Source organism: Emydura macquarii, unplaced genomic scaffold (assembly GCF_026122565.2).
Source record: "Emydura macquarii macquarii isolate MOO-44397 ecotype Brisbane River unplaced genomic scaffold, CSIRO-AGI_Emac_v2 contig_318, whole genome shotgun sequence".
Lineage (NCBI taxonomy): Eukaryota > Metazoa > Chordata > Testudines > Chelidae > Emydura > Emydura macquarii.
In genome coordinates this window covers 12182963-12200431 of record NW_027130455.1, presented here as the reverse complement: position 1 = coordinate 12200431, position 17469 = coordinate 12182963, and the positions used below count along the sequence as shown (strand labels likewise).

General features: G+C 44.7%; 1 protein-coding gene across 1 annotated transcript; it reads right to left on the bottom strand.

Annotated features, from left to right (window-relative positions):
• Positions 1-5828: 5828 nt before the first annotated feature.
• On the bottom strand, positions 5829-13292 carry FZD4 (frizzled class receptor 4). The gene is made up of 2 exons (XM_067567524.1): positions 13044-13292; positions 5829-10378 (listed from the first exon to the last, which is right to left on the bottom strand). Exons 1-2 carry the CDS (start codon positions 13290-13292, stop codon positions 9050-9052), a joined length of 1578 nt encoding a protein of 525 aa, XP_067423625.1. The 3' UTR covers positions 5829-9049.
• Positions 13293-17469: the final 4177 nt, after the last annotated feature.

Sequence of the window (17469 nt, the reverse complement as noted above, 5' to 3'; positions counted from 1 at the left end):
AGTGACAAAAGGGTAACTAGAATGTTTGAAGTAAAATGTTTCAGGTATTCCGTATGTAGATTTTTCATTAACTTCCTAGAATGTTCTGGACCGTTGTAGAATCTTGTGGAACTTTCCAGACTTTCTGAGAACTACATTTTCCTCGAACCTCCTAGAACATTGTCAGACATGCCCTTGTTAGTATACAAGTGGCAGTGTGTCGCCAATCAGCCACTGAGGTATAAGAATGAACTGAAGTGAAGTGAGAGCCCAGCTGTGTAATAGTGAATGTGTATTTGAAGAGTGTAGGTAGCGACCAATAAAGGACATATTTAATGAGATGCCAGAAATCTATCGAACCCCTATCTATGCAACAATATAAGAGAAATACTGTTACTACTTTTGCTATGCTTAACACGTAATGTTTGATGACTTTAAGACTGCAGAACATAGACTTTCGCTCTCCCTAATACTGTCTGTTTTCTCCCATAGAAAATAAAAGATGTCCCTGAAGAAGCCTTCAGGAACTCAATATAGGTAGTGAAAAGCTCAATTGTAATCTAGTTTGCAGCAAGGGGCAAATTTGATGGGAAAATATCTGAAACAGAGCTATATAGACTGGGATTTCTTTCACTGATATCGACAATGCTGAGCGACCTTTTGAACTACAGGGCGAAGGTTAAGAATCTAAAGCTGCCACCTACTGTAACGCTATTTAATACTGGTCCACCTGATGTTCAGTTTCGTGATGTTAGTACATTTCAGTTATTCTTAAAATTAAAAAGTTTCTAGAAGCTTAGGGGAAACAATTTTTTATTTGCTTATACAGTATGAATAAATACACATTTACAGATCCTAGTGTGCAAATTTATCATCTTATGACAGGGATAAATCATGCATGCCAATTGTGCATCGAACTCATGAAATGGGCTACCAATGCAATAAAAAGTAAGGTATTAAAAATGTAACAAATGGGGGGAGAGGCATCCAAGACGTTTCTCGCCTAGGTGCCATTTGATCCAGGGCCAGCCCTGGTCCCTAAGCCATGTAAAAATAAGTGTTCTCCAGAGGCCACTTTTCTAGGTGCCTCATACATGCCTGGCCTATTGATTCTCCTGCTTTCTGTACCAGACAAAAGATGCCCTTTTGGCAGGTAGACATACAGCACCATGATTCCAAGTCAATTTCTCTACAAATAGCCCATCCTTAGCTGGGAATTTGTATAGATGCACCAGTGTTGATCCCTGTGTATAGACAAGAATATGGAAGGGTTAGCACTGACTGTCTAACTCCTACTTCAAGAAAGGCTAAACCCTGATTAGTGCATTAGGTACAAACCCTGCCTTACCCTTGTCTATATTTAGGGGGTAAGCACACTTGCAGCTTCACTGATTGTTTTTTTGTTGCCATCAATGGCTACATTAGGGATATTCCTGGGTCTCTATTATGCCTCACTCCAGACACTGCAACATGTAGGCTTTGGATCTCCAGGGAAGAGGCAGCAGGTAAGAGTGTCTCCTGTTGTCACTACTTGAACAAAGAAGTAATGGGTGTCTTTCCTCATAGTGGCACATATGTCCTCAAACCAGCATCCTGCTTTGCTTGTATGAAGAGCTAGGAATGGAACCTTGGGTTTTAATTTCCGGTCTGGTTCCACATCCACTGTAATAATAACTTTTACCTTTTTCCAAAAAATCTGCTACATACTGTCCTTGAAATTTCTGTACACTTCCCCCATGAATGGGGGTCATGTATGTGGATTGAGGGTAGTACGGAATGAAAAATAGTCTACCTATTGCTACCACTAGATGGCATTCAGCCCTTGTTTTAAAGCAGAAAGTTATGGAGAATGCAAAAAGTATTTTGAAAAGAATTAAATTCTTCTAGTGTGTGGCTGTTGATTCGTAATCGTTTTAAAGGACTTGTGTAAAAATAGCACTGACAAATGTCTGTTACTTGGATCACTTCAGAATATGCTTTAGAACATTTACATTTACCCTCTCAGTCTATAACATTTAATATTGGCTGCTTCTGTGTGTAACCTGCAATAAGCATCTTACATGTATTATTTATCACACCTTAGTAGTAGTTTAGGGAGGCAGATTTTCCAATTATTTGCCTTTACTTTTCCGGCCGGATGTTTTTCTTTCCTCAGAGTAAGTTCAGGAAATAGCCGAAGCAGTCGGGAAATTAGCTAAATAATGATGTAAATACAAGGCCTGTTTCTCATTGGTATAACTGTGAACAGTGAGTTCTTTTACTGGCGTTTGGATGTTCTAACCTATCCATTTAGAAAATGAAGACAGATACCTCTGCTGAACTTTAACTGTATAAGTCAAACTTTAGCTGTATAAACTGTATAAGCTGTGGGAGAGTTGACAGGCAAATAGTTATAACTTCAGTTCAGATTTTGTTTCTTGGCCTAAGATAAACCTTGCACTACAAGAGTTTGGTCTGGAATTAAAATTGTTTGTTTGTTCTGTGAATGTAAGCCCTTAAGAACAGACACCCAGATAGCAGGGATGGGCAGACTATAAATAACCTAGGAAGCCAGACATGTGTTTTCTTGAGTGTTACCTTGCCAGATTAGTTCTCACTAGCTGCATTTACCCTTTGTGCTCCCCCACTCCCAGTTTGGCTGTGCACTGGACTGGTCCCCAGGCATGAACCAAAACAGCTGTTAATGAATACCAAAGGCTGTTACAGCAGCTGGAGTTTGCCAGGGTGCAGAGGACCCTTAGCAGAGCACTCTCTGGCAGTTGGAGGAAGCAGCAGAGAGGTAGGCTCTACTGTACCAGTTCTACACCACTGGAAGAGCCCTCTGCCCTGGGACGCTGCTTTTGGTGGAGCAGCACAAGGTGGTTCTAATGTAGCTGTAAATCAAGACCATCTGCTGCATGTAGGAGTTCTCATCACCCTATGATGGAGTTTGCGTGAAGCTTTGCAAGGATGAGAAGATGCTCCATACTGTGTGCTCCAACTTCCTAAACTTTGGCAATCTCTAACTGAATTCTCCTGGATTAAATCCAGCGCTACAAGCATTATTTTGAAGTCTTGTATAAACCTGTTTGTCAAACAGAACCCTGACAAGCAGGGTGCATGGGAATGCTCTAGGGCCAGCTGCTGCGGCTTTCATCTCTAGGTCACTGGTTCAAAGCTAGCCTAGTGGCTGCTAAAAGTCACTGAAAACTGTATAGCGAGCTGTGTGAAATGAACACAGAGCCTTGTTCTTACTAGTAAGAACGTCCAGCTCACAGCATCCATCACCATAGTTACCACTAGCTTGCTGTCTGAGCAGAGGACATGGATTATAGGTTCATGCAGGCTGAGTTAGTCTCTCCTGCATTCTTATATCCCTCCAGGTCGGGACTGAGGCACACTAGCGTGAGGTAGCTCACATTGTCAGTACCTGAGCTGTCTCTGTTCTGTGGCCAGAGAACTTTAGGTTCCTGTGCTGTTAATGTATCACCATTAAAAAAAAAAAATCTAACAAGAACCAATAGGAAGCCTGCTGTAAGTTCTGTATGAAGTAAGTAGTCTGATATCCAATTATGACCCATCTTTTGGAAAAGCTAGACTGATATGTCATATAAAATCAACTCTTGAAAACGATCTCTACCTTTGGGCACATAGGTATTTAGCTTCCTAACTTCCATTTATTCCAGTGGAGGTTAGGAACCTAAATACTTTTGAGGATCTGGACCTTACTACTTCAGGTATTCAACTTTGGGTCCACAAGTAGCATTCAAAGGCACCTAAATTGAGCAGTTACGCATTGGGTGACATGGATGCAGCACTCCCAAACGTGTGAGTAAATCATTTTTTGGGTACCTAGATTTCAGTGCTCTTTTTGAAAACTTGAGTCATCATGAATATCTGAAGACTAGTACACAGCTCCTATTGTCTCCTTTATAATAGCTGATTACCATCAGCTGTATCTTATGATTTAGTTAAGTATTAAAGTAAGATTATGCTAATCTAAGTAATCCAGGATACTAAACTACTACTGATGCAAACAATTTGAGAGTTGTAAAATAATTATACCATAAGCTGTCAAATTAGTTGGTGAAACAAATAACACACACAAATTGGGTAGTAGAAAACTACGTTCTTAACTGATGAACATATATTGAGTAAAAAAAGACTTTCAGTTGCACTGGAATAACTCACAAAAGCCACTAGCTGAGTGACCTGCCCTTAGGAGACAATGATGTTGTTGAAATTATGTACCTTGATTCTAGGTTCTGAAAGCATTCCACATTTTAAGACCAATCCTTCCATAGTTGAAGCAGAGGGGAGCCTTACTTGAGCAAAAATAGCAGGACCAGGCCTTGTGTTTCTTGTTTTCCCCCTAAAGTCACTAATATAGCAGAAGTAGGTTACTTCATGATCATTTTAGATCTGTACCATACACATCTGCAAGTGAAGAGGTTTGATGGTGCCTATCTATTCAGGCAAGCCTGGATGCACTGCAGAAAAACTACAGCCCACTCCTACTTCTTTACCAGTGGGACCCAAGCACCATCTTTGGAAATGTTCCTTCTCCCTCAGACTGAGGGCTTCCTGGAATGCTGCCCAAGAAGCTGAAGCGTGGCTGAGTGTTATCTGTTGGATACTAATGATAGCTCAGAGCACTCTTTCCATTTGCCAAAGATTGTAGCTTGGACCCAATTGTAGGTCCTCCGTCAATGTTCTAACTCATTTAAACTAAGCCTTTCAGCCCTCTGTGTGATGCTGGCAAACCACTGCCAGCTCTTGCCAAGGATTTAGGCTTCAGCTGACCCCTGACAAATTCATTGCTGGAAACCAGTCTCTTTCACCTGTGCGTCAGCATGGTTAAGATGGGTATTGACCTAGTAACAATGAGAAATGCTTGTAGATTACTGCATGCATTAATCTCGCTTATATCTTTACCACATGCTGTAAGGTAATATTTAAGTTTTTGCTTTATAACTGTAAAAAAAAAAAGTTTGCTCTGAAACTCTCAACCTGTCAGAGAGATCATCTCCTGCTCATCAAGAAGGCTATGAAAACTAAACAGGCCACAATGGGACATCACCATACAAAGATTCTGTTAATTGCCCCTTCACAGCCAGAAAGAGGTTACATATAAGAGGGCTCTTCCCATCAGCTTGAATTCTGGAAGAAGGCAATAAAGCCAGGGAACAAGAAAATTTTCATCTCTTTGGCTATTTGGACTCTCTTACAGGGCTGGAGCTACAAAACAGAAGCAAAGAACACCAGTGCATTCAGTGCCGACAGATTATGATTTTAAAAGGTGACTGTAGTAGACTGTAACTCATTAGTGTATAAGATTGCTTGCTTTAACTTTGTAATAAGTCATTTCTTTCCTTAGTTAATTCATCCTTGGTTAGTTTACTACAGGATTGGCTACAAGAATTGTCTTTGGTGTGAGGTCTGAGATACAAATTGACCTGGGGTAAGTGACTAGTCTCTTGGGACTGGAAGCAACTCCTGCATCTTTTGTCATCTTTGGGGTACAGAAACTATCACAAAGTGCAGTGCCTGGCTGGTACGATTGACTGGAGTGTCCAAAAGGACTGTCTGTGACTCCATGGTAAGATTGTTATAGTGCTTCAGGAGATCACATATGTTACTGGGTTGGTGAAATGTAATTATAGAACACACCACCACTTTGGGGTGTCTGCCCTGCTTTTTGACAGTCTGCCCCTGGGGTTGGTACTGACGGTCGTGAACTATTCCAGACAGCGTGACGCTCTGCACTTAAAGGAAGAAAGAAAAAACAATGCTTTGTGTTTCCAACAGTAGGATAAAGACAGTTTATGAAAGAAAACATACAAAAAATATCAAGACTCAGAAGCCATTACTTATTCACAGAGGTTAACAATTTTATTTTGATACAAAAATTAAATAGCAACGTTTTTTGTACAATGATAAATTAGAAATTTACAGTACATACATCAATGCCGATATACTTTCTGTACATCCAAAAACAATCAGTGTCCATTTACTTAGACAAGTTAGTTTCTCTTTCTGAAGCTCTATCATAAGTAGTTTTGCTTGTACCTTTCTGTCAGACATTTCAGAAGCCTGTATGTCAGCACAAAACACCACATGGGGGTGGGACTGGCTTGGGAGAAAGAAGAGGGGAAGGTAACCAGCAAAGGTAACTGCTGTAAAGTTTTGAGCTTTATAGCTACAGCAATGGCACTTCCAGGACAGGGTTAGTCACACATTTTTTGGCTTCAACTTCATAACTCTGTTGAAACGAGAGAACCTGTGAGTTGCTGATATTCAGCCTTCATCATTGCTATGCTGCAGCCATGATCTAAAGTGGCTTTTCCAATCACAATGCCTGAACCATTTGAACAGCAAGGTAAATGAACATACCTACGTTTTGCCTTTCCAAAGGTGCTTCTGTGGCACGGGGTCAGATTCTCTGCCTCATTACCTTGAGGAAAATCAGAAATAAAACCACTGGACTCTGGTACATAATTTAATTTAGGCTCACTGTGTCTCAGGCAGGCACAATGCCTCCAAAAGTGCAGAGGGAGAGCTGTCGCTATGTGCACTTATGTGGCCACTGTCCCCATAGCATCTGAGTGCCTCACAACCTTTACTGGATTCATCTTCCCATCACCTTGCAACATAAGCCAGAGGCGCAGGAACTGGGTGTGCCGTGCACCCCCTGGCTTGAAGTGGTTTCCATCATATGCAGGGTTTAGAGTTTGGTTCAATGGCTTTCAGCACACCCCCCCCCCCCCCACTATACCAATTGCTCCAGTGCCCCTGAAGTAAAAAAATATTATCCTCATTTGACTCACTTGCAGATGTCACTACTCACCAGTGCTATCATTCTAATAAGATCTAAGGAGTCATGCTCTGAAATTCAAGGATAATAGGAAAGGGCACCCCTTAAATTCTGGGAGGATGACAAAGGATAAAAATGCACAGGTCGAGCACATCAGATAGCATGAAGTTCAGTGTATATGAATCATCTGGGGTCATTGACCTGTGACTTCACTGGAGGGACACCTGGATGACTTTGGCCCGTTCACTTAACCCAGTGCCAGGGCTCACCCCTCTCCTTCATCCCTCAGAATTTGAAGCTAGCTTCTGATTTGGCATCCTTATATCACGTCATGGTGACGCCCAGCCATCCACAGCTTTCGTACTTGCAGAACTCTGGGTTTCCAGAACAGAATACATAGCTCCAACACAGCTTTACTGACAAGACTTGATAGAGGATTGGATTTGGAAGGCTCATCTAGAACATAGAGCTGGTATTAAAAACAACAACAACAAGATGTGTTGTGGGTAGGTCAAGTTGTCACTTGCTTTGATAGTGACTGATCCCAACTGCACAGACTGAGCTGAGGTTGTTTTTTGTTTTCAAGCACATATTTCAGCACAGACACAATATATGCCTTTAACACAGTTTGAGAGATAAAGAGGTTACCCCTTTCAGGCCTGCCTCATGACTACATACCCTTAGCTACCACTTAAGTCCATGGGAGTTGAAGGCACTCAGCACCTCACCAGATCAGGCCCTCATGCACAGAAGATGAAACAAGATTTTAGGGCAGACAGGTAAAACCAAGGGTGGGTCCTTCAAGGGGAGCACTTAAATTCTGCTCATTATTTGTTTACATCATACTCCGTTAATTAAGCAGGAGATTCACAAATGCCAGAGTCAAGCATGCTTTGAACGCCAATGCCCCTTCATGAAACAGGATAAGGAACCTTACCACTAACTATGAAACAATTACTCACCAAGAAGAAGTTGGATTTCTTCTCCATGGATCTCTTTCCAAAAGGAAAATGTCCCCATTATTGCTGAAGACTGATAATATTCTTACACTTTTTTTTTTTTTAAGTAACTCTCGGGACCATGGGTTTGAGCCAGTCAGCTGTACTGCTATGTCATGGTTGGAGAATGTTCTTTTATTTTTAATTGACACATACAATTATACAACTGATCTGTGTGAACATGAAGTTGCCAAGGAACTTAACATTTCACTTCTCCCAGACTGGCGTCTGCATAGATGCAATCACACAGAGTGAAATATATTAAGTCTTAATTGCTTAATGCAATAGGTCTCTGGGGAGAGCCAGATAAGTTTACTAGGAGAAAAACTGCATGTTCTGCTGAATAAAGAGTTTGTCTCCAAAATGCTCTCCATTCACTTTCTCTCAGCTGTATATTGCAGTAGGAAGGAGAACTATTAAAAAAACAAAAACAAAAAAACCCTATGTTATTAATGCAGAGGAATAAAGTAGTCAGAGTCTGGAAATAGCCAGGTTATCCTAAAAGGACAAATGGGGGCAAGGAAAGGGAGCGGGGTGTAGATAAATGGAAACTATATATGTTGTTATGCTTCTATCTCCAAATTAATCTGCTTTGTCTGATAAGCGTACTGAGTGAAGCTTTTAAACGCATCAAGTAAAGTACTGATGTTTTAGACAGCAAAGAGTGCGCCAACTTAGAGGTTAATATTAGGTTGTCAGCTGAGCTATAAAGCCATCCATCCTAACACCTAGCTGAATCCTATCAATTCATTGTTTATGAGTTGCTTACATACCTGGAAAGCCAGCTGGTATTTGCATGAGGACCTAATCCTTCTTCTAAAAGGTGCTGACCACTTCCCTTAAGATACTGAATTCAAAGGGAGTGATGGCAGTCCATTGGAGCTGAGAGCACCCAGCAGCTCACAGGATTAAACCCTAGATCAGCCCAGAATTTGGCCCTCTTCTCCTCCACGCACTATAACATGATTCAAGGAAATCAGCATCCCAAGTATTTAGATGTAAGACCCCATGGCTTCTAATGACATTAGTACATTACATCCTGTTTTACAAATATGTGACATGTTCAGATTTTTCACAGCTTGCAAAGCCTCTCTGGGCTTTCCTATTTTGGGCAGCATGATTTATGGCTATTGTGTTTTTGAAATTGTTGCTTAGTTTTTAAGGCTTCTTTTCAGAGACAGATTTTGTACTTTATCTCCCCACACCACCCCAGCAACATTTCTAAGTGTTTACACATAACAAGTCCTTCTTGAGTGAGAAGTCGGCATATGGGTTTTGTTTATACCACAGTCTCATTCCCTTTCCCTGGTTTCACCCAACCATCCGCTCTCTTCTCTCGTTTCACTTTCCCTGAGTTCACCAGTCTGTTAGAGCACTTCTGCCATGTGTGCAGAGTCTTGGCCGACCAAATCCACATGCCAGACGTGATACCCACCAGCAGAGACATGAAGATTTTGAGCATCTCCACTGCCATACTGGAATCATCCGCTGAATAGCGGAAGACAGTCCAGTTGGAGATTTCATAGAAGTAACATGCGATTACACATGTAGCGGGGACAGTGTATAGCACTGAAAACACACCAATTTTGACCATCAGTCTTTCCAGCTTGTCAGTTTTAGTCCCATCTTTTTGAAGATTAGACCTGATTTTAAATAAGGCCACTAAACCTGCTGCTATGAATAGAGTTCCAATAACCAAGTAGGTAAAAAGTGGAGCAATGACAAAGCCAGTGAGCGCATCTAGGTTCTGGTTGCCGACATAACACAGACCAGTGAGCTCATCTGCATCCACTAGTCTCATAATTAAGATGACTATGGTCTTCACTGCAGGGATAGCCCAGGCTGCAATATGGAAATAGGAGCTGTGCATTTCTATAGCCTCGTGGCCCCATTTGAGTCCAGCTGCCAGAAACCATGTTAATGTCAGAATAACCCACCAGATGGAGCTAGCCATCCCAAAAAAATACATCAGTAAGAAAATTATAGCACATCCTGTGTTCTTAAGACCTTCTTGGATAAGAACAGGTTCTGCTGCCTCTTCAAAATCACAGGATATCCTTTCCCGGCCTACAGTCAGCCTCACAATATAAGCAATGCTATAAATATTGTAGCACATGCTCAGAAATATGATGGGACGCTCCGGGTAGGAAAATCGGGATGAATCAATCAGGAAGGTCAGGACTGTGAAGGCAGTTGATATGAAACACAGACTAGACCACACGGCCATCCAGATATCAGTGAATTCCTTAGCTGATCTGTTATAGAGACCAGCATCATAGCCACACTTAAGGACACAGCTCAGGCTTCTTTTTACCCAGATATACTGCTCTGAATTAGATCCCATGGTGTGACACTCTTCTCCTGGCTGCAAGGATGTCTTGCTGTGAAGCGGAATCTCTTCATCCCCTGGTCCCTCCATGCACATGTGGTTGTGGTCATTCTGGGGTGGGAATTTACTGCAGTTTAGGCTGTCTGGCCAGGCAAATCCAAATTCTTTCAGAACAGGTTCACATCTTCTTTTGACGGAAAGGCACATGCCACCACAGGGACCTATTGGGATATTAATCTTCTCTGTGCACATTGGAACATAGACTGAACAAAGGAAGAACTGGAAGAGAAAAACAACAGTCAAATGTGTGTTTTTAAAAGAAGACAAAAATTGGTTGATTATATAGCAAGTTCCCTCTCTATCCTCTTTAATTGTACAGTCCTATACTTTGCCTAAGTAAACAAGGAGCAGCATGTAGCAAAGAAACCAAGGGAAAATATTCTAAAAACCTCATCACTTGTTTTCAGTTCAAAAAGTGTTTTGAGGCCAAATCCTGATTATTTTACATACTAGATCAGCTTTATTGAAATCAATGGTCCAAATTCAGAAAAGGCGAGCAGAACTTAATCCTAGATCTGAGCCTCCAAGATACAATTTCAGGTGACAAAGCACAAACGGAATAAGTAATTTAAACTTCAACACAAATATATAGATCTTAGTTTTAGAGACTGCACAGAGATTTTTAAAACTTGAACCAAAACAAAACAGATAAAATATTAATAGCTCCTTGAATTAACAACATTCATGTTTGAATTTGGTCTTTATAAGAGCAAATATGCATTTACGATAAAGTTGGATACTGTAATTTGCTCAGTATTTGAATAGTTGTAATTCTGGTGTACAACAAAGCAAATAGATTTGTAGCGATATGTAAAACTCATCATTTAAAAAAAGCCAGGCAATTATTAGCTTGGATACAACTAACTGAAGAAGCAAGTTTGTTGTTCAGTAATGTCTAAACAATGGGTAGGATAGGGATCTTGTCATTAATATGGGAGAGCAACTCCTGCAGTGAAGTTATTGGAGGGGGTCTTTCTTATCATGATTGTATGCTGTGTCCCTTTGATTTTTTTTTACAATGACAAGAAAAGTCTCTCTCGCTCACACTCACACACTGGATGCATATCAGTTTACCAGCTCCTTACACATAATAACTGTGTTATCTAAGGCAGGGGTTTTCAACCTTTTTTAGAAACTGTACCCCTACGGTCTCAAGTACGGTCTCACTTGAAGTACCCCTGCATGGTTTTCCCACCCAGCTCCAGTGGCATACCTTGGGTCTGCGACACCCGACACCCGGTGGCCAAGCCTGCCCTTCATGACACACAGTAGGGACGGGAGGCGCAGGAGGCTTCCAGTTGCGCATTGTGAAAGCTGGCCCAGTGCCCCCTCCCCCCCGCAGGCCAGTGCCTGGCCCCTTCAGCATGGGTCTGCCTGGCTCCCGCACAGGTGGGAGGCAGGCTGTAGCCACCCGCCTCCTGCCAGCTCTGGAGTGGAGCCCCCCAAAGCACGGGGCCCAGGGCAGTTGCCCCATCCTCTTGCCTGCCCCCTACAATTCTCTGAAGTAACCCCAGAGGTACCTGTATCCCTGGTTGAAAACCTCTGATCTAAGGTTATAAGTGAAGGGATTTATGTGCCAGCATCTGAATTGGAAAGTCATGTCCTTGAAGCCGTCCGTCTCTTTAATATATGCTGTACTTTCATGGTGTTTAAGGATAAATATTTTTCTTTAAGAAGTCAGTGAGAAAGTTCACGCTCTTTGAGCAGTAAAAGTAATCTTTTTAACATTAGGCTAAGTGACATTTTCAAACCCATAAAGAGAGATCAGCCAATGCATTAACCCTGATTTCGGGTGTTCTCTTTAGTTTCCACACTAGTCCAAATTCCTGGGCTACCGAAGGGAACACAGACTTGGAAAAGTACAGCAGTGCCAATCAACAGAAATGTTTGGCTTCTTCTCCTAGCTCTTGACTTTATGTGGAGGTTACTCCCGAAAGAGGACGGGGAACGGGGTTCCTTGTGTATTTTACTTCAGTCTCTCAGCAGCTGCAAGCCCTGTGGAATTAAATGCTATTGTAACCTTGTTTCTTATCTGCAGATTCACACCCAAAGGCAAAAGCTAATCTTGAGCCACTTTGCGGCTGTAAGTTTCCAAGTGTATCTTTGCTTCACCCTCTTAATAGTTTCTTTTCAAACTTTTCTTTAAAGCCAGCAGATATTTTGACACTGTTCTACCCTAGAAACTGGAGCTGAGAAATAATTCAGTCCTGAAACCCTCCCAGGAGCGCTCCCAAATCGGCAGCAGACTGCAGAGGAAACCAGGAGGCTGAAGTAGATTTACAAAACAAAGGCAAGAAATGCAACAGATTGAAAGTTGGAATCAGTGGGCAGTTCGCAGAACAAATGCAAGAAGTAAAAGAGGGAAGCATTCGGGGTAGTCCTTACTGCTGGAAGGCAGCGTTAACAGCCTCTATAGCACCTTAGGACCGGATTAGGTTGGGAAATAAACTGGGGTGGGGTGTCACTGGGGAAAATTTTGGGGGTGTGCAGCTTGCACCGTAACTTCAGCGCTTCTCCTGCAGTCTGCCCCTCTCGCCAGCTGGGTTTGTTCCACGCGATCCCTGGGCGCGAGCCCCGCCGCTGAATGTCACTTGCGCCGGGCGTGCCAAGGTGTGTGTGTGTGGGGGGGGGGGGGGGGGGAAGGGAAGGCGGAGGGGGACTCCCGCGCGAGGCGGTGCCTGGCGCTCCAGGGGCACCCTGCCACCCTCGCCCAGCCTGAGCCCCGGCTCGCGGGCCTGGCATCCAGAGGGGGCGAGCGCCGGCTGCCGGGAGGGGAGCCCCGCTCCCATCGGGGGGCAGGCGGCGGGGGGTTCCAGGAGAGGGCGGGGTTTTTTACAGGGTGGGCCGGCCAGGCGGCAGCCCGGGCAGGGCAGGGGGCACCCACCTGGAGCTGGCTGGAGCAGCCGTACTGGATGAGCGGGGTGAAGGTGGTGAGCTGCAGCTCCGCGTCCGCCTGCAGCTCGTGCCCCACCAGGTTGGGCATCTTGGTGACGTTGTAGCCCAGGTTCTGGCACATGGCGATGCGGATGGCATCGCAGCGCCGCTCCTCCTCCTCCCCGAAGCCGCGAGCCGCGCCGAGCAGCAGCAGCGGCAGCAGCAGCCGCCAGCCCGGCCCGCAGCCCCGCCGCCCCATCGCCCCCGCCGAGCCGGGCCCCGCCCGCCGCCCCTGCACCGAGCGGCCGCTGCCCCCGGCCAGACGGGCTCCGCGCGGCCGCTCTGCGGACACGGCCCGGCCGGACAGCGCGGGGGCGGGGCGGCCCGCGGTTAAAGGGCCCGGCGGAGACACTGCCCAGGGGAGGGACCGCCCCGCCCCCGGAGCGACCCACGGACGGCGGGCGGGCGAGCGGGCGGAGCGCCGGCCCCGGGAATCCGCCTCCTCCTCCTCCTGCGGCAATGCCCCACGGCCCCTCCCGGGTCCCTCCCCGCACCTTGGGGCCGTGCGCCCCCTTGAGCTCTGCCCTGGGGCAATGGCCTCCCCCGGAACCCTCTCCCCGCAACCCGGGCAGTGCCCCACCTTTCCTCCCAGCCCCTCACCCCCAGCCCTTACCCTGCACTCTGGGGCAATGCGCCCCCCCTTCCAAACTCTCCCCTGGGTCGATGCCCTCCCCCGGAACCCTCTCCCCGCAACCCGGGGCAATGCCGCCTCCCCCCACTGGGAACCTTCCTACCCCCCATCACTCCTGGGAAATGCCCCACCTCCTCTCCCCAGCACCTCTGGAAAACGCCCCACTCCGCCCACATTGGGAACCGTCCTACCCAGCACCTCTGGAAAATGCCCCTCTGTCCTGCATCCTCTCCTCCGACTCATCCAGCATCGCCCCCTTGGGAACTCTCCTGTCCCAACTGGTCCAGAACCACTAGGAGAAACTTCACCTCTCCTCTCCCCTGGACTCACCCAGCACACCTCCCATTGGGAATCGTCCTCCCTCACTTCACTCAGCATCTCTGGAAAAGCCCTCCCCCCCCCCCCCATCGGGCACCTTCCCCCCACATCATAGGCCAGTGGTTCCCAACCTTTTTGGCTTGAGGGCCATAGATCTTATTTTTACAGTCTCTGCCAGCAGCCCCCCTGCGGCCATACAGAAGTAGTTCTGTGAGGAGACAGCCTCCTTGCAGATCTCCTGTGTCCTTGGCTGCAGCAGAGAAACAGCACGCCTCCTGCAGCCCTGTGCGCTCCATCTGGGTGCCTAGGCAGTAGCTCCCTTCTGCAGCCAAGGGGACAGGAGATCAGTGCTCCCTTCCCTCTGGCCCCAGCAGGGACCTCAGCATCTATGGACCCAGGTGGAGCACTCTGCCGTGCTCTCTGTTGGAGCCGGGGAAGGGGAGCACTGATCTCCCATCCCCTTGCAAGGAGTCTGCACCCGTCTGATAGTCCCGCGGCAACATGTTCTGCCTGGGTCCTTAGGCAAGGGCTCCCTTCTGCAGCCAGCTGGAGGGGAGTGGCGGGCTACTTTGAAAGAGAACCACTGCCATAAGCTAACTCACCTAGCAACCTCGCATTGGGAACCCTCCAGCACCCTCTGTGCAATGCCCCAAGCTCCTTTCCTAAGGAGCGTCTTCCTGCACTCCTTCTGGCTCTTGGCCCATATGCACCTCCTGGGAAAGGCCTCATTGTCTGGCATCTGGGGAACCCTCACTCACCCGTTTCCATTCCCCAAGCCTCCCATGTCTTCTATCCTACTCCCTCTCTACAAAGTCCCACTTCCAAGATAAGCCAGTCTACTGCCTAGGTAGCAAGCGGCTCCTGCTAATCACAGTAGAGTGAATGACTGATAAGATATGGGGCAGCACAAAGTGGTCATATGAAGTCAAATGTCAAAGTCAACCCAGTAGAAAATAACCATCTGACTTTAGTTTTTTGTTTCCCTCCCTCTCGAAGAGTGGTAACATCAGAATGATGCCAGCAACCTGGCTGAGAAACTCTGCTTTATTCTTCTCTTGCCCAAACCAGTCGGATGCAGGTACAGCTTACATATGCAAGCAAAGACACATCTTGGCATGGTGGTTGGGCATGCTGGGCAGTAATAGCAGGATCTATGTTAAAGGTGGAAGGAAGGAGCTTACCTAGACTTACCTAACTCTAATAGTGTATCTACACTAGAAATGCTACATTGGCACAGCTGGAGCTCTTGAAGTGCAGATGTTTACTACAGAGACTGAAGGGTTCTTCTGTTGCTATAATAAATCCACCTCTCCAAGAGGCAGTAGCTAGTTCGAATTCTCCTATTGACCTAACTGTTGACACTGGGGCTTTGGTTATCTTAATTATGTTGGATAGCGCATTAAATTTTTCCCAGCCTTGAGCGATGTAGTGAAGGTGACTTAACCTTCAAGTGTAGATCAGCCCCCAGATTGTAAATTCTTTGAGGCCGGGACAGTCTTTGTATTTGTAGAGTGCCAAGTACAATAGGGCCCTGGTCCATGACTGGGGCTCCTAGGCATTATGGCAAGTCAGATAATAATAATTAATAATAATTTCAAGCCAAAGGCATTATTCACAAGAAAAAATTATAATCAACCCTCATTATAATAGCATATTTTCATGGGCAAGTGCAGTTTGTTAAGCACCTCTTACCTTCAGTGTCCTGATCCTACATTTTGAGCAGAGCTGGTTAATATTTTTCAAACTAAAGGTTTGTTGTTATTGTTGAAAAATGCCCTTTTAAAAATTGTCAATGTTGCAAACAATTTTGAATTTTGTGAAAAAGGTAGTGGCTTTTTGGATTTTTTTTTCCTGAAATTTTATCAAAAACTTTGAAAACATTTTCAAAATGGTTATTGAAATTTGCTTACTGAAAAATGGATTTTGGGGGAACCCTCCTCCCACCACCAATACCACAACATAAACAAGTTAAAAATAGACTCATTTTGAATGCTGAAATGAAAAACCACTTTGGAATTTTGAATTTTTTCAGGAAAACAGGTTTACGTTTTTCAGACAGCTCTCGTTTTAAGAACACACCTGTTCAGAGGAAAAAGTGGAGGAGCCGGGCACTTGGTAACTTTTTTACTGGCACAAATTTTTAGCCATCTCTTCATCAATCCTAGATAGGAATAAACAAAGTTTTGTATGCAGACTGTGACGGCCCATTCGTTAATGGAGTTTCTTGCCTCACGTATATTCAACAAGTTCTGTGATTTGCACTGGTTGCCTCTTGGTTTGTGGGTGACATTTAAGGTGTTTCATCTGACCTGTAAAGCTCACATTTCTCCCTGTGCCAAACCAGCACAGAGGTGCTCAAGCTGAATCCCTGCTGGAATACACAAGAGCAAGTTACTGGCATAGTTGCTTTCTGTGAGGGCTTCAGAGCTTAGGAATTCACTCTCTCCCTGTTCCAAAATAGATCAAATTTGATGACCTTCAGGGGACACAGCACAGCTCCTCTTTTTTCCCCAGGTACATGAAAATGGTGGGGGACAGGGGTTTTGAGCTTTTGAGTTATCTTGGGTTGCTGGTAGTGAGTTAAATTGTACTGCTGTGCTTCAGTTATGTTTGGATATTAATTTTTGTTGTACTGTTAAAAGTAATGTCAAGAGCAGCCAAAGTGTATGGGTAGGTACCTTTTTTGGTATTTGTATAAACATACAAAAATAAATAAATAAATAAAATCCTGACTTTTGAGACTGGATAATCTAGTAGGTCATGTCAGAAATAAAGATAAGAGTAAAGAAATGGGCTCAGACTTGAGACCTCCCAGCATGGTTTTGCACCTGTCGTAAGTTCTGGGTAAGCTGGTTTTCCTTTTAGCAAAAATGTGTCATCAATTAATTAATTAATGTTTGTACAGCTTTTTGGAAATATTTGTAAAGCCCTATTTAAGAGTCCTGTTAATGAGTGACTGTTAGTGAGAATGTTTGAGTACTGAATGGTTGTTAAAAGTGTTCACATCTAATAAGATAGTTTCCTAACTAGACTTTCATCAGTATAGGTACTTTGATGGCCCCTATCACCGTAATAACTTGGCCTAGCCACAAACAATTGTAGCCTCATAACATCCCTGGGAGGAAGTATTATCATCATCTCCCTGTTACAGATGGGGAGTTGAGGCACAGAGTGACTAAGCCAGAGCCAGGAATTGAACTCAGCTCCTCTAAGTCTCATCTTTAACTGCCAGAGTTTTCTGCTGTAATTAGATTTGTTTGACTATTATTCTTAATAATTTCTATAGTGCTCTGAATGCACAGGGTGCTTTACAAATATAGAGAAGATACACTCCTTGACCCAAAGTGCTTCCAGTCTAAATCAGACACACACAAGCAACTGGACAACATGTACTCCGAAACGCCATGAAATGAAGCAGTCAAAAGAC